We start from the raw sequence: 20967 nt of genomic DNA, 5'->3' as shown, positions 1-20967 counted from the left end.
TGCTCCCCCTGCCCCATTCTGCTCCCCTTGCCCCATTCTGCTCCCCCTGCCCCATTCTGCTCCCCCTGCTCTGCTCCCCTTGCCCCATTCTGCTCCCCCTGCCCCATTCTGCTCCCCCTGCTCTGCTCTCCTGCCCCATTCTGTTCCCCCTATTCTACTCCCCCTGCCCCATTCTGCTCCCCTTGCCCCATTCTGCTCCCCTTGCCCCATTCTGCTCCCCCTGCCCCATTCTGCTCCCCTTGCCCCATTCTGCTCCCCCTGCCCCATTCTGCTCCCCCTATTCTACTCTCCCTGCCCTGCTCTGCTCTCCTGCCCCATTCTACTTCCCCTGCCCCATTCTACTCCCCCTGCCCCATTCTGCTCCCCCTGCCCTGCTCCCCCTGCCCCATTCCCCCCATTCTGCTGTCACTTCCACTTTCTTTTGCCCTCTCGATCTATGTTATTTCTATCGTATTCCGGTGCCTTCCCAGCCCTCTCTATACAGCCCTCTCTATACAGCCCTCTCTATACAGCCCTCTCTATACAGCCCTCTCTATACAGCCCTCTCTATACAGCCCGGTGACCCCTCGGCTCTCAGCTGACGCGTTTAACCCTTTCAGTGAGAGTTCGGCGATGGAGGAAGTGTCAGTGGAAGTTGTGCTGTGCACCTCACTCACATCCATACCCTGCTCCCTGCCACAAGCACCTTCTTCCTCCCCTCACTCCGCAGGGTGCAGGCCCTCCTAGAATCAGCCATTCTTACCCATTTTCTCCACTCTCCTCCGAGTCTCCTCATGTCCCTTTTTCTGGGTTTTTTTCCTCCTCCGGTTCCTTCCTGTCACCCGGCCGCCTCTCTCCTCCTTGTGACCCTCCCACCTCTGTCTCACCCCGTCTCTGGAGAATTTCCCTTCCCGGTTTCTCTTTCTGTGTCCTTCTTCCTCATGACTCCTTCCCTCGGTCACTAGACGCGTTTTGGGTTCCCCTTCTCTACGTCGTCGTCGTCGTCACACAGCGGTTCCTCCGAAAGGCGCAGACTGCAGCATACGACCTCCTGGCGGTGGAGGGGTTAAGGGTTTTCCATACATTTGGGAGAGTCTACGATCCTCTCCTAGACTTTGGATCCGGCCCAATGGAGAACGGAAGTCAAAAAACCGACCAAACTGGTCAGACCGTCCACGGATCAACGTGGAAGAGTGCCGGCACCTCCGCGCCCGCAGGATCTCCCCCATCACACTCAGGTGCAAGGGAGTCCTGAAGAATAAGGCGCCATTCACACACCCGCACGCAATGTCAGCGAGCGGGAGGGTGGTCATCGGGCGGCACGCGGACCCTTAGAGGGTCATGAACTGGTTGGGTCCTCAAAGGGGTATCGGACCACCTCCCCAACCCAACAGAGCTGTGACCTACGAGTACAGTGGCTACCCACTTCTGGGGGCTGCGGTAATATTTAACAGATCTGATGGGAGGAAAGGTGGCACCGAACCGTATGGAAAGTAATCGGCAAAAAACAGAACTGCACATTAAATTTTCACCTTTTACAGGGGGGTCCCTAATGGATGACGGCCTTTATTGAGCAGGTAACAAATCCAGCGGCAATTGTTGGTCCGCCATCCACGATACCAACCGCTATAAGCAGCCGGTCATTTCTTTCGGTTCTTCGGGGCTCTCGGTCAAATCTTCACGGATGGCAGATTGCAGATACCTGAAGCTAAAATTAGTCAGATAGTTCACCAATCTGAGAATTGATTAAAAAATTATGTATTTTAGCGCAATGGTCGCTCCTCGCGGAGACGCTCAAACACTGAGCGCACAGACAGTCGACAGGAACAGATCTCTGGCATCAGCCATGTAAACCTGCTACAGGCAAAATGGGGACATTCCCAAACAAACAGGATTTTTTCTTCTTTTTTTCTTTAAAAAAACAGACCAATAAATATCAGGAGTGGAGATCCTCCCACAGCCGAGAACGAGGTGAAGAAGGTTCAGGAAATTCCCCCAGAGAAGAAAATCTCCGAAGGCAAAACTGCAAGAGTGGTAATGGGGCTTACAGTCCAATGGGTGGGATCAATCAGCAACAGTATCATACTACTATAATACTGCCCCCTATATACAAGAATATAACTACTATAATACTGCCCCCTATATACAAGAATATAACTACTATAATACTGCCCCTATGTACAATAATATAACTACTATAATACTGCACCTATATACAAGAATATAACTACTATAATACTGCACCTATATACAAGAATATAACTACTATAATACTGCCCCTATGTACAAGAATATAACTACTATAATACTGCCCCCTATGTACAAGAATATAACTACTATAATACTGCTCCTATGTACAAGAATATAACTACTATAATACTGCTCCTATATACAAGAATATAACTACTATAATACTGCTCCTATGTACAAGAATATAACTACTATAATACTGCTCCTATGTACAAGAATATAACTACTATAATACTGCCCCTATGTACAAGAATATAACTACTATAATACTGCCCCTATGTACAATAATATAACTACTATAATACTGCCCCTATATACAAGAATATAACTACTATAATACTGCCCCTATATACAAGAATATAACTGCTATAATACTGCTCCTATGTACAAGAATATAACTACTATAATAGTGCCCCCTATGTACAAGAATATAACTACTATAATACTGCCCCTATGTACAAGAATATAACTACTATAATACTGCCCCTATAGACAAGAATATAACTACTATAATACTGCCCCCATGTACAAGAATATAACTACTATAATACTGCACCTATATACAAGAATATAACTACTATAATACTGCCCCTATGTACAATAATATAACTACTATAATACTGCACCTATATACAAGAACATAACTACTATAATACTGCACCTATATACAAGAATATAACTACTATAATACTGCTCCTATGTACAAGAATATAACTACTATAATACTGCCCCCTATGTACAAGAATATAACTACTATAATACTGCACCTATATACAAGAATATAACTACTATAATACTGCTCCCTATATACAAGAATATAACTACTATAATACTGCCCCTATGTACAGGAATATAACTACTATAATACTGCCCCTATGTACAAGAATATAACTACTATAATACTGCCCCTATGTACAGGAATATAACTACTATAATACTGCTCCTATGTACAAGAATATAACTACTATAATACTGCTCCCTATATACAAGAATATAACTACTATAATACTGCTCCTATGTACAAGAATATAACTACTATAATACTGTCCCCTATGTACAAGAATATAACTACTATAATACTGCTCCTATGTACAAGAATATAACTACTATAATACTGCTCCTATATACAAGAATATAACTACTATAATACTGCTCCTATGTACAAGAATATAACTACTATAATACTGCTCCTATGTACAAGAATATAACTACTATAATACTGTCCCCTATGTACAAGAATATAACTACTATAATACTGCTCCTATGTACAAGAATATAACTACTATAATACTGCTCCTATATACAAGAATATAACTACTATAATACTGCTCCTATGTACAAGAATATAACTACTATAATACTACCCCCTATGTACAAGAATATAACTACTATAATACTGCCCCTATGTACAAGAATATAACTACTATAATACTGCCTCTATGTACAAGAATATAACTACTATAATACTGCCCCCTATGTACAAGAATATAACTACTATAATACTGCTCCCTATATACAAGAATATAAGTACTATAATACTGCCCCTATGTACAAGAATATAACTACTATAATACTGCCCCTATATACAAGAATATAACTACTATAATACTGCCCCTATATACAAGAATATAACTACTATAATACTGCCCCTATGTACAAGAATATAACTACTATAATACTGCCCCCTATGTACAAGAATATAACTACTATAATACTGCCCCTATGTACAGGAATATAACTACTATAATACTGCCCCCTATGTACAAGAATATAACTACTATAATACTGCTCCCTATATACAAGAATATAACTACTATAATACTGCTCCTATGTACAAGAATATAACTACTATAATACTGTCCCCTATGTACAAGAATATAACTACTATAATACTGCTCCTATATACAAGAATATAACTACTATAATACTGCTCCTATGTACAAGAATATAACTACTATAATACTGCTCCTATGTACAAGAATATAACTACTATAATACTGCCCCTATGTACAAGAATATAACTACTATAATACTGCCCCTATGTACAAGAATATAACTACTATAATACTGCCCCTATGTACAAGAATATAACTACTATAATACTGCTCCTATGTACAAGAATATAACTACTATAATACTGCTCCTATGTACAAGAATATAACTACTATAATACTGCCCCTATGTACAAGAATATAACTACTATAATACTGCTCCTATGTACAAGAATATAACTACTATAATACTGCTGCTATGTACAAGAATACAACTGCTATAATACTGCCCCTATGTACAAGAATACAACTGCTATAATACTGCCCCTATGTATTAGACTCCAGTGTGTTTTGGACACTGGATCTCTGTGCAGCTGCTGACTATGAGGCAGACATGTTTTCTTACATATTTTTGGAGGAGGAGTATTATTAATATCAGATAATCGGGAGCCATCTGATAGCCGCCAGTCGTCATGTGACCCTAATGGCGCGGCGCAGTACAATCTCCCTAGGACACACAAGATACGTTCTCAGTATCAGGCCCAGGGTAGACTCGCTCTGTAGTGCGGGGTTAAAGTGTAGGATCGGCAGCTCGTATCTCTGGCAGCGACGTCAGCACACACGGCTTTATAACAAGTCCTGTGTAACGATTAACACGGGAGCACAAACTAGACGAGAGGCAAGAATACGGGTGTAATATGTGTGGTGGACCCGGGGTGTAATATGTGTGGAGGACCCGGGTGTAATATGTGTGGAGGACCCGGGTGTAATATGTGTGGAGGACCCGGGTGTAATATGAGCGGGGGACCCGGGTGTAATATGTGTGGAGGACCCGGGTGTAATATGTGTGGTGGACCCGGGTGTAATATGTGTGGTGGACCCGGGGTGTAATATGTGTGGAGGACCCGGGTGTAATATGTGTGGAGGACCCGGGTGTAATATGTGTGGAGGACCCGGGTGTAATATGAGCGGGGGACCCGGGTGTAATATGTGTGGAGGACCCGGGTGTAATATGTGTGGAGGACCCGGGTGTAATATGTGTGGAGGACCCGGGTGTAATATGTGCGGAGGACCCGGGTGTAATATGTGCGGAGGATCCGGGTGTAATATGTGCGGAGGACCCGGGGTGTAATATGTGCGGAGGACCCGGGGTGTAATATGTGTGGAGGACCCGGGTGTAATATGTGTGGAGGACCCGGGTGTAATATGTGTGGAGGACCCGGGTGTAATATGTGTGGAGGACCCGGGGTGTAATATGTGTGGAGGACCCGGGTGTAATATGTTTGGAGGACCTGGGTGTAATATGTGCGGAGGACCCGGGGTGTAATATGTGCGGAGGACCCGGGTGTAATATGTGCGGAGGACCCGGGTGTAATATGTGCGGAGGACCTGGGTGTACTGTGCACGGAGGACCCTGGTGTAATATGTGTGGAGGACCCGGGTGTAATATGTGTGGAGGACCTGGGTGTACTGTGCACGGAGGACCCTGGTGTAATATGTGTGGAGGACCCGGGTGTAATATGTGCGGAGGACCCGGGGTGTAATATGTGCGGAGGACCCGGGTGTAATATGTGCGGAGGACCCGGGTGTAATATGTGTGGAGGACCCGATGTAATATGTGCGGAGGACCCGGGTGTAATATGTGCGGAGGACCCGGGTGTAATATGTGCGGAGGATCCGGGTGTAATATGTGTGGAGGACCTGGGTGTAATATGAGCGGGGGACCCGGGTGTAATATGTGCGGAGGATCCGGGTGTAATATGTGCGGAGGACCCGGGTGTAATATGTGCGGAGGACCCGGGGTGTAATATGTGTGGAGGACCCGGGTGTAATATGTGTGGAGGACCCGGGTGTAATATGTGTGGAGGACCCGGGTGTAATATGTGTGGAGGACCCGGGGTGTAATATGTGTGGAGGACCCGGGTGTAATATGTTTGGAGGACCCGGGTGTAATATGTGCGGAGGACCCGGGGTGTAATATGTGCGGAGGACCCGGGTGTAATATGTGCGGAGGACCCGGGTGTAATATGTGCGGAGGACCCGGGTGTAATATGTGCGGAGGACCTGGGTGTACTGTGCACGGAGGACCCTGGTGTAATATGTGTGGAGGACCCGGGTGTAATATGTGTGGAGGACCTGGGTGTACTGTGCACGGAGGACCCTGGTGTAATATGTGTGGAGGACCCGGGTGTAATATGTGCGGAGGACCCGGGGTGTAATATGTGCGGAGGACCCGGGTGTAATATGTGCGGAGGACCCGGGTGTAATATGTGTGGAGGACCCGATGTAATATGTGCGGAGGACCCGGGTGTAATATGTGCGGAGGACCCGGGTGTAATATGTGCGGAGGATCCGGGTGTAATATGTGTGGAGGACCTGGGTGTAATATGAGCGGGGGACCCGGGTGTAATACATATGGTCGGTGACAGACAATCCCAGCTAATAATACAGCCATATTCTACAGTATAAAGAAAATTCAAGTCTCTGCAGAATCTGCAGTAAATCCAATATTGCCGCCATATTGCGCCACCAGGATTGGTTGATGGTTTCCAGGAAGTGTCATGTCGCCTACTATGTGGTGTGACACGACCGCGCACCGAGGGAAGGCAGAGTCCCGGCATGGCGGCCAACGCTGGGCATTCTGGCAGAGGCCACTGAGCCACGGCGGGGCAGTTGGCCGTCAGAGGGAACAGGTCCTGCAGGACTTTGCGCAGAATGCTCCGCAGCTACAAGCCGCAGAGCCATAAGCCGCAGAACATGGCGCCTTCCATGACATTCAGGCCGCCGTCACACGCTCAGTATTCGGTCAGTATTTTACATCAGTATTTGTGAGTGATAAATACAGAAGTGGTGCAGATGTGTCTATTAGAGGAAAAGTATAATTGTTCCACTCCTGGATTTGGCTACAAATACTGATGTAAAATACTGATCGTGTGACGGCAGCCTGACAGAGGGGATATGTCAGCGCGGCTCTGCATACAGTGCTTTAACGCTTTTTACCTGCAAGCTACAGACAAGTTGCTGTTGATGGATCTTGTATCTCGTGCGCCATAAGAAATGAGACAATTATAAGACTTTCCCTGCATGCTGACGGTTTCCAATCCTGCAAACTTCACTATGAGACTAGATTGTTTGCAATATGACGCAGTTCAGATTAAAGTCACCTCCACCATCGCACCGCAGAGCAGCAGTGTGGCTCAGTGGTTAGTATTGTACAGTAGCTCAGCGGTTAGCACTGCACGGTGGCTCAGTGGTTAGTATTGTACAGTAGCTCAGCGGTTAGCACTGCACGGTGGCTCAGTGGTTAGTATTGTACAGTAGCTCAGCGGTTAGCACTGCACGGTGGATCAGTAGTTAGCACTGCACGACGGCTCAGCAGTTAGTATTGTACAGTAGCTCAGCAGTTAGCACTGCATGGCAGATAACTAGTTAGCACTGCACGGTGGATCAGTGGTTAGTATTGTACGTTAGCTCAGTGGTTAGCAATGCACGGTGGATCAGTAGTTAGTATTGCACGGTGGATCAGCGGTTAGTACTGCACGGTGGATCAGAAGTTAGCACTGCACGATGGCTCAGCAGTTAGTTTTGTACAGTAGCTCAGCAGTTAGCACTGCACGGTGGATCAGTGGTTACTATTGCATGGTGGATCAGTGGATAGTACTGCACGGTGTATCAGAAATTAGCACTGCACAACGGCTCAGCAGTTAGTATTGTACAGTAGCTCAGCGGTTAGCACTGCATGGTAGATAACTAGTTAGCGCTGCATGGTGTATCAGCGGTTAGCACTGCACGACGGCTCAACGGTTGGTATTACACGGTGGATCAGTGGTTAGCACTTCATGTTGGATCAGTGGTTAGCACTGCACGAAAGCTCAACAGTTAGTATTGTACATTAGCTCAGTTTGGATCAGTGGTTAGTATTGAACGGTGGATCAGTGGTTAGTATTGCACGATGGATCAGTGGTTAGTATTGCACGATGGATCAGTGGATAGCCCTGCACAGTGGATCAGAAGTTAGCACTGCACAGTGGATCGGAAAATAGTATTGTATGGCAGCTCAGCGGTTGCACAGTAGACAACTGGTTAGCACTGCACGACAGCTCAGCGGTTAGTATTGCACGGTCGATCAGTGGTTAGTACTGTACGGTGGATCAGCGATTAGGACTGTACGGTGGATCAGCGATTAGCACTGCACGGTGGATCAGCGATTAGCACTGCACGGTGGATCAGCGATTAGCACTGCACGGTGGATCAGCGGTTAGCACTGCACGGTGGATCAGCGGTTAGCAATGCACGGTGGATCAGCGGTTAGCACTGCACGGTGGATCAGCGGATAGCAATGCACGGTGGATCAGCGGTTAGCACTGCACGGTGGATCAGCGGTTAGCACTGCACGGTGGATCAGCGGTTAGCACTGCACGGTGGATCAGCGGATAGCAATGCACGGTGGATCAGCGGTTAGCACTGCACGGTGGATCAGCGGTTAGCACTGCACGGTGGATCAGCGGTTAGCACTGGACAATGGCTCAGCGGTTAGTATTATACAGTAGCTCAGTGGTTAGCACTGCACGGTAGATAACTGGTTAGTACTACACGGTGGATCGGCGGTTAGCACAGGTCCTTGTAGCGCTGGGGTCGTGGGTTCGAATGCCACCAAGGACAACGATTGCACAGTTTGCATGTTCTCCCCGGGTTTCCTCCAAAGATGTAATGATAGGGAATGTAAATTGTGATCCCCAACGTGTGACGCGATGTCAGTAATGTAGCTGGTCAGATGTGACCTCGGTCAGATGTGACATCTTTTAAGTGTATCATCAGAAATATACCAGAATGGAAACCCGCGGTATATTCTCCTTCATGCGGTCATATCCTGATTAGTGATGAGCGAGTATACACGTTGCTCGGGTGGTCTCCGAGTATTTGTTAGTGCTCAGAGATTTAGTTTTCATCATAGCAGCTGAATGATTTACAGCTACTAGCCAGGCTGAGTACATGTGGGGGTTGCCTGGTTGCTAGGGAATCCCCACATGTAATCAAACTGTCTAAGGCTATGTGCACACGTTGCGGATTCTCTGCGGATCCGCAGCATTTTTTGAGGTGCAGAAACGCTGCAGATCTGCAATTGATTTACAGTACAATGTAAATCAATGAGAAAAAAAAATGTTGTGCACACTTTGCGGAAAATCCGCTGCGGATTAAAAGTAGTAGCATGTCACTTCTTTTTTAGTGAATCTGCAGCGTTTTTGTACCCACTCCATTATAGAAAACCGCAGGGTAAAAACCGCAGCAAATCCGCAAGAAAACCGCAGCAAAAACGCACAAAAAACGCTGGGGAACCGCACAAAAAACGCTGCGGAACCACAGGTGCGTTTTCTGCCAGGAGAGGCAGAATCCGCACCAGATATTCCTAAACCTAATCTGCAATGTGTGCACATAGCCTAACAGTCACAAATCATCCAACTGCTGCAAGGAAAACTAAATCTCTGAGCAGTCATAAATACTCGGAGACCACCCGAGCGTGTTCGAGAAAACCCGAGCAACGAGTATACTCGCTAATTACTAATCATCTACTTTCATCAACAGGTACGTCTGAACGATCTCTTAATCCAGAATACCCACTGCACCCCAGAACCCCATGTACTCCTCTTCCTCTGCTTTAACTGAGCTGCCGCCTCACCACCACCAGAGCTGCCGCCTCACCAACCACCCGAGCTGCCGCCTCACCACCACCAGAGCTGCCGCCTCACCAACCACCCGAGCTGCCGCCTCACCACCACCAGAGCTGCCGCCTCACCAACCACCCGAGCTGCCGCCTCACCACCACAAGAGCTGCCGCCTCACCATCACCAGAGCTGCCGCCTCACCACCAGCCGAGCTGCCGCCTCACCACCAGCCGAGCTGCCGCCTCACCACCACCAGAGCTGCCGCCTCACCACCACCAGAGCTGCCGCCTCACCACCACCAGAGCTGCCGCCTCACCACCACCAGAGCTGCCGCCTCACCACCACCAGAGCTGCCGCCTCACCAACCACCTGAGCTGCCGCCTCACCAACCACCCGAGCTGCCGCCTCACCAACCACCCGAGCTGCCGCCTCACCACCACCCGAGCTGCCGCCTCACCACCACCCGAGCTGCCGCCTCACCACCACCCGAGCTGCCGCCTCACCACCACCCGATCTGCCGCCTCACCAACCACCCGAGCTGCCGCATCACTACCACCCGAGCTGAAGCCTCACCAACCACCCGAGCTGCCGCCTCACCACCACCAGAGTGCCCGCCTCACCAACCACCCGAGCTGCCGCCTCACCACCACCTGACCTGCTGCACCCCCGACCTTCTGTCTCTTCCCCACTATCCCATAGAATGTAAGTCCGCAAGGACAGGGTCCTCTCCCCTCTGTACCGGTCTGTCATCGTAAATTTGTTTACTGTAAACGATATCTATAACCCTGTATCTACCCCTTCTCATGTACAGCACCATGGAATTAATGGTGCTATAGAAATAAATAATAATAATACAGCGCCGCGGAATATGATGGTGCTATATAAGCAACACATAATAATGAGCAAGAGGAGACGAAATGTGGCCACTTATACTAATAACATCTACATCTCTGTCCTGAGAGAGTTTAGGAGAGACAGGTGATACCAGCCACTGAGGAGGCAGGTTACAGCAGCAGACACAGCAGCCCCAGTCCTGTAGACACCTGTCACATCAGACCAAAGGGGAGGCACAAAATATAGGATTAACCCTGAGTATGCCACTTCTGGGTCATCAGAGTGAGCGGACCCCCAACATGACACCCAGGGGGCTCTTACCTTAATACAGAACTGTGCAGAAGACATGGCCAGGACCGAGCAGCCCCTGGGACTCCCAGAAGTTAGCACATTGCTGCAGGAGTTGGGGGGCAGGCACCCGGCAGGCAGGAGTTGGGGGGCAGGCACCCAGCAGGCAGGAGTTGGGGGCAGGCACCCGGCAGGCAGGAGTTGGGGGGCAGGCAGGAGTTAGGGGGCAGGCAGGAGTTAGGGGGCAGGCACCCGGCAGGCAGGAGTTAGGGGGCAGGCAGGAGTTAGGGGGCAGGCACCCGGCAGGCAGGAGTTAGGGGGCAGGCAGGAGTTAGGGGGCAGGCACCCAGCAGGCAGGAGTTAGGGGGCAGGCACCCAGCAGGCAGGAGTTAGGGGGCAGGCACCCAGCAGGCAGGAGTTAGGGGGCAGGCAGGAGTTAGGGGGCAGGCACCCAGCAGGCAGGAGTTAGGGGGCAGGCAGGAGTTAGGGGGCAGGCACCCGGCAGGCAGGAGTTAGGGGGCAGGCACCCAGCAGGCAGGAGTTAGGGGGCAGGCAGGAGTTAGGGGGCAGGCAGGAGTTAGGGGGCAGGCAGGAGTTAGGGGGCAGGCAGGAGTTAGGGGGCAGGCACCCAGCAGGCAGGAGTTAGGGGGCAGGCAGGAGTTAGGGGGCAGGCACCCGGCAGGCAGGAGTTGGGGGGCAGGCACCCGGCAGGCAGAGTTGGGGGGCAGGCACCCGGCAGGCAGGAGTTGGGGGGCAGGCACCCGGCAGGCAGGAGTTGGGGGGCAGGCACCCGGCAGGCAGGAGTTGGGGGGCAGGATCCTGGGGAGCTTTCTGCTTCTGTTTCTGGATTTTCTCGCTTTTTTCTGTTTTCCTTCCTGGAAGAGAGAAGTGAAGGCAGAAGTGAGAGCCCCCTCCTTCCTCCCTCATTGATCTCAGTGCAAGTCCTGAAACTGACGTGTATTCCCAGCAAGCAGCTCTGCCTCTTAAAGGGCCAGGAGCACCAGGAAACACAGACAGGGAAGTGCCAGACACAGGCAGAGCAAAGGGGAGGGGGAGGGGAAGCAAAGGAGTGAGGGGGAGGGGAGCTGGAGAAATGTGGGCCAGTCTGAGCCAAGGAGGGAAGGAAGATGGAAGCACATGGGAAGTGAATGTCCAGAGGGGGAGGGGGGATATAATACCATTAAGGAAGTAGGATGCATGAGCAGTGATGGGGGGCAGCCAGCACCAGGGGCTGCATGGTGGGCTCCTCTGCTCCTGACGTGATACGTTGTAACAAGCAGCACAGATCTAGATGCAAGATCCTGGAGGAAGTGTCGTTAACCCCTTAGGGGAAGGAACAATACAGCGGAAAGGGGGCGCTGCTGTCACTGCAGAAGGACAGGAGGGTCCAAGGAGGAGGACAATAGAGGCCACATCAGGGCCCCCTACAGAAGACCGACCCGGAAATATTCCAGAAAGGAACATGGGGAAAGAGGAAGAAGGAAGAGAGTGGGGGAAGGGAGGATCAGAGAATAGATGAGGGGTCAGAGAATAGATGGGAGATCAGAGAATAGATGGGGATCAGAGAATAGATGGGGGATCAGAGAATAGATGGGGGATCAGAGAATAGATGGGGGGATCAGAGAATAGATGGGGATCAGAGAATAGATGGGGATCAGAGAATAGATGAGGATCAGAGAATAGATGAGGATCAGAGAATAGATGGGAGATCAGAGAATAGATGGGGATCAGAGAATAGATGGGGGTCAGAGAATAGATGGGGATCAGAGAATAGATGGAGATCAGAGAATAGATGAGGATCAGAGAATAGATGGGGATCAGAGAATAGATGGGGATCAGAGAATAGATGGGGATCAGAGAATAGATGGGGGTCAGAGAATAGATGGGGATCAGAGAATAGATGGGGATCAGAGAATAGATGGGGATCAGAGAATAGATGGGGATCAGAGAATAGATGGGGATCAGAGAATAGATGAGGATCAGAGAATAGATGGGGATCAGAGAATAGATGGGGATCAGAGAATAGATGGGGATCAGAGAATAGATGGGGGATCAGAGAATAGATGGGGGATCAGAGAATAGATGGGGATCAGAGAATAGATGGGGGATCAGAGAATAGATGGGGATCAGAGAATAGATGGGGATCAGAGAATAGATGGGGGTCAGAGAATAGATGGGGATCAGAGAATAGATGGGGATCAGAGAATAGATGAGGATCAGAGAATAGATCGGAGATCAGAGAATAGATGGGGATCAGAGAATAGATGGGGGTCAGAGAATAGATGGGGATCAGAGAATAGATGGAGATCAGAGAATAGATGGGGGTCAGAGAATAGATGGGGATCAGAGAATAGATGGAGATCAGAGAATAGATGGGGATCAGAGAATAGATGGGGATCAGAGAATAGATGGGGATCAGAGAATAGATGGGGATCAGAGAATAGATGGGGATCAGAGAATAGATGAGGATCAGAGAATAGATGGGGATCAGAGAATAGATGGGGATCAGAGAATAGATGGGAGATCAGAGAATAGATGGGGATCAGAGAATAGATGGGAGATCAGAGAATAGATGGGGATCAGAGAATAGATGGAGATCAGAGAATAGATGGGAGATCAGAGAATAGATGGAGATCAGAGAATAGATGGGGGATCAGAGAATAGATGGGGGATCAGAGAATAGATGGGGGATCAGGGAATCGATGGGAGATCAGAGAATAGATGGGGATCAGGGAATAGATGGGGGATCAGAGAATAGATGGGGGATCAGGGAATCGATGGGAGATCAGAGAATAGATGGGGATCAGGGAATAGATGGGAGATCAGAGAATAGATGAGGATCAGAGAATAGATGGAGATCAGAGAATAGATGGAGATCAGAGAATAGATGGGGATCAGAGAATAGATGGAGATCAGAGAATAGATGGGGATCAGAATAGATGGGGGGATCAGAGAATAGATGGGTGGGATCGGAGAATAGATGGGGGATCGGAGAATAGATGGGAGATCAGAGAATAGATGGGGATCAGAGAATAGATGGGGATCAGAGAATAGATGGGGGGATAAGAGAATAGATGGGGGATCGGAGAATAGATGGGGGATCAGAGAATAGATGGGAGATCAGAGAATAGATGGGAGATCAGACAATAGATGGGTGGGATCGGAGAATAGATGGGGGATCGGAGAATAGATGGGGGATCAGAGAATAGATGGGTGATCAGAGAATAGATGGGAGATCAGAGAATAGATGGGGGATCAGAGAATAGATGGGAGATCGGAGAATAGATGGGGATCAGAGAATAGATGGGGATTCAGAGAATAGATGGGGGGATAAGAGAATAGGTGGGTGGGATCGGAGAATAGATGGGGGATCAGAGAATGGATGGGAGATCAGAGAATAGATGGGGATCAGAGAATAGATGGGGATCAGGGAATAGATGGGAGATCAGAGAATAGATGGGGGATCAGAGAATAGATGGGGGGATAAGAGAATAGATGGGGGATCAGACAATAGATGGGTGGAATCGGAGAATAGATGGGGGATCAGAGAATAGATGGGAGATCTGAGAATAGATGGGAGATCTGAGAATAGATGGGGATCAGAGAATAGATGGGGGATCAGAGAATAGATGGGAGATCTGAGAATAGATGGGGATCAGAGAATAGATGGGGGATCAGAGAATAGATGGGAGATCAGAGAATAGATGGGGGATCAGACAATAGATGGGTGGGATCAGAGAATAGATGGGGGATCAGACAATAGATGGGGGGATCGGAGAATAGATGGGGGATCAGAGAATAGATGGGGGATCAGAGAAAAGATGGGTGGGATCGGAGAATAGATGGGGATCGGAGAATAGATGGGAGATCAGAGAATAGATGGGGGATCAGACAATAGATGGGGGGATCGGAGAATAGATGGGGATCGGAGAATAGATGGGAGATCAGAGAATAGATGGGGATCAGAGAATAGATGGGGATCAGAGAATAGATGGGGGATTAGAGAATAGATGGGGGGATAAGAGAATAGATGGGGATCAGAGAATAGATGGGGGATCAGAGAATAGATGGGGGGATAAGAGAATAGATGGGTGGGATCGGAGAATAGATGGGGGATCAGAGAATAGATGGGAGATCAGAGAATAGATGGGATCAGAGAATAGATGGGGATCAGAGAATAGATGGGGGGATAAGAGAATAGATGGGGGATCAGACAATAGATAGGTGGGATCGGAGAATAGATGGTGGATCAGAGAATAGATGGGAGATCTGAGAATAGATGGGAGATCTGAGAATAGATGGGGGATCAGAGAATAGATGGGGGATCAGAGAATAGATGGGAGATCTGAGAATAGATGGGAGATCTGAGAATAGATGGGGGTCAGAGAATAGATGGGGATCAGAGAATAGATGGGAGATCTGAGAATAGATGGGGATCAGAGAATAGATGGGGGATCAGAGAATAGATGGGGGATCAGAGAATAGATGGGGGATCAGAGAATAGATGGGTGGGATCAGAGAATAGATGGGTGGGATCAGAGAATACATGGGGGATCAGACAATAGATGGGGGGATCGGAGAATAGATGGGGATCAGAGAATAGATGGGGGATCAGAGAATAGATGGGGGGATAAGAGAATAGATGGGGATCAGAGAATAGATGGGGGATCAGAGAATATATGGGGATCAGAGAATAGATGGGGATCAGAGAATAGATGGGGGATCAGAGAATAGATGGGGGATCAGACAATAGATGGGGGTCAGACAATAGATGGGGGATCAGAGAATATATGGGGATCAGAGAATAGATGGGGGATCAGAGAATAGATGGGGATCAGACAATAGATGGGGGATCAGAGAATATATGGGGATCAGAGAATAGATGGGGATCAGAGAATAAATGGGGGATCAGAGAATAGATGGGGGATCAGAGAATAGATGGGGATCAGAGAATAGATGGGGATTAGAGAATAGATGGGAGATCAGAGAATAGATGGGGGGATCAGAGAATAGATGGGGGATCAGAGAATAGATGGGGATCAGAGAATAGATGGGGGATCAGAGAATAGATGGGGATCAGAGAATAGATGGGGATCAGAGAATAAATGGGGGATCAGAGAATAGATGGGGGATCAGAGAATAGATGGGGATCAGAGAATAGATGGGGATCAGAGAATAGATGGGGATCAGGGAATAGATGGGGGGATCAGAGAATAGATGGGGATTAGAGAATAGATGGGAGATCAGAGAATAGATGGGGATCAGAGAATAGATGGGAGATCAGAGAATAGATGGGGGGATCAGAGAATAGATGGGGATCAGGGAATAGATGGGGGGATCAGAGAATAGATGGGGATTAGAGAATAGATGGGAGATCAGAGAATAGATGGGGGGATCAGAGAATAGATGGGAGATCAGAGAATAGATGGGGGGATCAGAGAATAAATGGGGGATTAGAGAATAGATGGGTATTGTTATTATTTATTATTTTAGCACCATTTATTCCATAGCGCTTTACTTGTGAGGAGGGGTTTACAGGACAAAAAACAAGTACAATAATCTTAAACAATACAAGTCACAACTGGTACAGGAGGAGAGAGGACCCTGCCCGCGAGGGCTCACAATCTACAAGGGATGGGTGAGGATACAGGAGGAGAGAGGAGCCTGCCCACGAGGGCTCACAATCTACAAGGGATGGGTGAGGATACAGTAGGTGAGGATAGAGCTGGTCGTGGAGCGGTTTGGTCGATCGGTGATTACTGCAGGTTGTAGGCTGTTATGTAGGCAATCCAGTGACACAGTGTGCCAGCAATCAGAGCACATACAGTGATCTGACAATAACCCAAAAACAATAGAACGAGCTCTGAGACGTGGAATCTCTGTAGACTGCAAACCTGAACCTATCCTAAACACAACTAAAGGTGGCTGTGGATTGCGCCTGACACTACCTATGCAACTCGGCACAGCCTGAGGAGCTGACTAGCCTGAAGATAGAAAAACAAGCCTGACTTGCCTCAGAGAGATACCCCAAAGGAAAAGGCAGCCTCCCACATATAATGACTGTTAGCAAGATGAAAAGACAAACGTAGGGATGAAATAGATTCAGCAAAGTGAGGCCCAATATTCTAGATAGAGCGAGGATAGCAAAGAGAACTTTGCAGTCTACAAAAAACCCTAAAGCAAAAACCACGCAAAGGGGGCAAAAAGACCCACCGTGCCGAACTAACGGCACGGCGGTACACCCTTTGCGTCTCAGAGCTTCCGGCAAAACGAATTGACAAGCTGGACAGAAAAAGCAGCAACAAAAGCAAAGAAGCACTTATCTAAGCAGAGCAGCAGGCCACAGGAAAGATCCAGAAGCTCAGATCCAACACTGGAACATTGATCAGGAGCAAGGAAGACAGAATCAGGCGGAGTTAAATAACAAAGCAGCCAACGAGCTCACCAGAACACCTGAGGGAGGAAGCTCAGAAGCTGCAGTACCACTTGTGACCACAGGAGTGAATTCAGCCACAGAATTCACAACAGTACCCCCCCCTTGAGGAGGGGTCACCGAACCCTCACCAGAGCCCCCAGGCTGACCAGGATGAACCACATGAAAGGCACGAACAAGATCTGGAGCATGGACATCAGAGGCAAAAACCCAGGAATTATCTTCCTGAGCATAACCCTTCCATTTAACCAGATACTGGAGTGTCTAGAAACACGAGAATCCAAAATTTTCTCCACAATATACTCCAATTCCCCCTCCACCAAAACCGGGGCAGGAGGCTCAACAGATGGAACCATAGGTGCCACGTATCTCCGCAACAACGACCTATGGAATACATTATGTATGGAAAAGGAGTCTGGGAGGGTCAGACGAAAAGACACAGGATTGAGAATCTCAGAAATCCTATACGGACCAATAAAACGAGGCTTAAATTTAGGAGAGGAAACCTTCATAGGAATATGACGAGAAGATAACCAAACCAGATCCCCAACACGAAGTCGGGGACCCACACGGCGTCTGCGATTAGCGAAAAGTTGAGCCTTCTCCTGGGACAAGGTCAAATTGTCCACTACCTGAGTCCAGATCTGCTGCAACCTGTGCACCACAGAATCCACACCAGGACAGTCCGAAGACTCAACCTGTCCTGAAGAGAAACGAGGATGGAACCCAGAATTGCAGAAAAATGGAGAGACCAAGGTAGCCGAGCTGGCCCGATTATTAAGGGCGAACTCAGCCAACGGCAAAAAGGACACCCAATCATCCTGGTCTGCAGAAACAAAACATCTCAGATATGTTTCCAAGGTCTGATTGGTTCGTTCGGTCTGGCCATTAGTCTGAGGATGGAAAGCCGAGGAAAAAGATAGGTCAATGCCCATTCTACCACAAAAGGCTCGCCAAAATCTTGAAACAAACTGGGAACCTCTGTCAGAAACAATATTCTCAGGAATGCCATGCAAACGAACCACATGCTGGAAGAACAAAGGCACCAAATCAGAGGAGGAAGGCAACTTAACCAAGGGCACCAGATGGACCATTTTAGAAAAGCGATCACAGACCACCCAAATGACTGACATCTTTTGAGAAACGGGAAGGTCAGAAATGAAATCCATCGAAATATGTGTCCAAGGCCTCTTTGGGACCGGCAAGGGCAAAAGCAACCCACTGGCACGTGAACAGCAGGGCTTAGCCCTAGCACAAATCCCACAGGACTGCACAAAAGTACGTACATCCCGTGACAGAGATGGCCACCAGAAGGATCTAGCCACTAACTCTCTGGTACCAAAGATTCCAGGATGACCAGCCAACACCGAACAATGAAGTTCAGAGATAACTTTACTAGTCCACCTATCAGGGACGAACAGTCTCTCCGCCGGACAACGATCAGGTTTATTCGCCTGAAATTTTTGCAACACTCGCCGCAAATCAGGGGAGATGGCAGACACAATGACTCCTTCCTTGAGGATACTCGCCGGCTCAGATGAACCCGGAGAGTCGGGCACAAAACTCCTAGACAGAGCATCCGCCTCCACATTTTTAGAGCCCGGAAGGTACGAAATCACAAAATCGAAGCGGGCAAAAAATAACGACCAACGGGCCTGTCTAGGATTCAAGCGCTTGGCAGACTCGAGATAAGTAAGGTTCTTATGATCAGTCAATACCACCACGCGATGCTTAGCTCCTTCAAGCCAATGACGCCATTCCTCGAATGCCCACTTCATGGCCAGCAACTCTCGGTTGCCCACATCATAATTACGCTCAGCAGCCGAAAACTTCCTGGAAAAGAAAGCACATGGTTTCAACACTGAGCAACCAGAACCTCGCTGTGACAAAACCGCCCCTGCTCCAATCTCAGAAGCATCAACCTCGACCTGGAACGGAAGAGAAACATCTGGTTGACACAACACAGGGGCACAGCAAAAACGACGCTTCAACTCCTGAAAAGCTTCCACAGCAGCAGAAGACCAATTAACCAAATCAGCACCCTTCTTGGTCAAATCGGTCAATGGTTTGGCAATGCTAGAAAAATTACAGATGAAACGACGATAAAAATTAGCAAAGCCCAGGAATTTTTGCAGACTTTTCAGAGATGTCGGCTGAGTCCAATCCTGGATGGCTTGGACTTTAACCGGATCCATCTCGATAGTAGAAGGGGAGAAGATGAAGCCCAAAAATGAAACTTTCTGCACACCGAAGAGACACTTTGATCCCTTCACAAACAAAGAATTAGCACGCAGGACCTGGAAAACCATTCTGACCTGCTTCACATGAGAGTCCCAATCATCTGAGAAGATCAAAATGTCATCCAAGTAAACAATCAGGAATTTATCCAGATACTCACGGAAGATGTCATGCATAAAGGACTGAAACACAGATGGAGCATTGGCAAGTCCGAACGGCATCACTAGATACTCAAAATGACCCTCGGGCGTATTGAATGCAGTTTTCCATTCATCTCCTTGCCTGATTCTCACCAGATTATACGCACCACGAAGATCTATCTTAGTGAACCAACTAGCCCCCTTATTCCGAGCAAACAAGTCAGATAACAGTGGCAAGGGATACTGAAATTTAACAGTGATCTTATTAAGAAGGCGGTAATCAATATATGGTCTCAGCGAACCATCCTTCTTGGCTACAAAAAAGAACCCTGCTCCCAGTGGTGATGACGATGGGCGAATATGTCCCTTCTCCAGGGATTCCTTCACATAACTGCGCATAGCGGCGTGTTCAGGCACGGATAAATTAAATAATCGACCTTTAGGGAATTTACTACCAGGAATCAAATTGATAGCACAATCACAATCCCTATGCGGAGGTAGGGCATCGGACTTGGGCTCTTCAAATACATCCTGATAATCAGACAAGAACTCTGGGACCTCAGAAGGAGAGGATGACGAAATAGACAAAAATGGAACATCACCATGTACCCACTGACAACCCCAGCTGGACACCGACATAGAGTTCCAATCCAATACTGGATTATGGGTTTGCAGCCATGGCAACCCCAACACGACCACATCATGCAGATTATGTAGCACCAGAAAGCGAATAACCTCCTGATGTGCAGGAGCCATGCACATGGTCAGCTGGGTCCAGTACTGAGGTTTATTCTTGGCCAAAGGTGTAGCATCAATTCCTCTCAACGGAATAGGACACCGCAAAGGCTCCAATAAAAACCCACAACGTTTAGCATAATCCAAATCCATCAGATTCAGGGCAGCGCCTGAATCCACAAACGCCATGACAGAATACGATGACAAAGAGCATATCAAGGTAATGGACAGAAGGAATTTGGATTGTACAGTACCAATGACGGCAGACCTATCGAACCGCTTAGTGCGCTTAGGACAATCAGAAATAGCATGAGTGGAATCACCACAGTAGAAACACAGACCATTCAGACGTCTGTGTTCTTGCCGTTCAACTCTGGTCATAGTCCTATCGCACTGCATAGGCTCAGGTCTAATCT

General features: G+C 48.2%; 1 protein-coding gene across 4 annotated transcripts in view; it reads right to left on the bottom strand.

The window, feature by feature from the left end:
- ETV6 (ETS variant transcription factor 6) overlaps positions 1-12046 on the bottom strand; it is a 37150-nt gene extending 25104 nt beyond the window's left edge. The window contains exon 1 of one of the 4 annotated variants that reach the window (XM_069762859.1): positions 11039-12046. Coding sequence is in view for 3 of the 4 variants with exons in the window: in XM_069762855.1 (XP_069618956.1) it covers positions 743-775 (33 nt within the window). In the remaining variant the exon portion in view is untranslated. Of the gene's footprint in view, positions 1-742; positions 1133-11038 lie in introns of those variants that run through there. The other 3 variants (XM_069762856.1, XM_069762855.1, XM_069762858.1) reach the window with 3 other exon arrangements.
- Positions 12047-20967: the final 8921 nt, after the last annotated feature.

This window comes from Ranitomeya imitator, chromosome 4 (assembly GCF_032444005.1).
Source record: "Ranitomeya imitator isolate aRanImi1 chromosome 4, aRanImi1.pri, whole genome shotgun sequence".
NCBI classification, from domain to species: Eukaryota; Metazoa; Chordata; class Amphibia; order Anura; family Dendrobatidae; genus Ranitomeya; species Ranitomeya imitator.
Note: the sequence above shows the minus strand (reverse complement) of the source record. Positions and strands in the feature narration are given on the sequence as shown.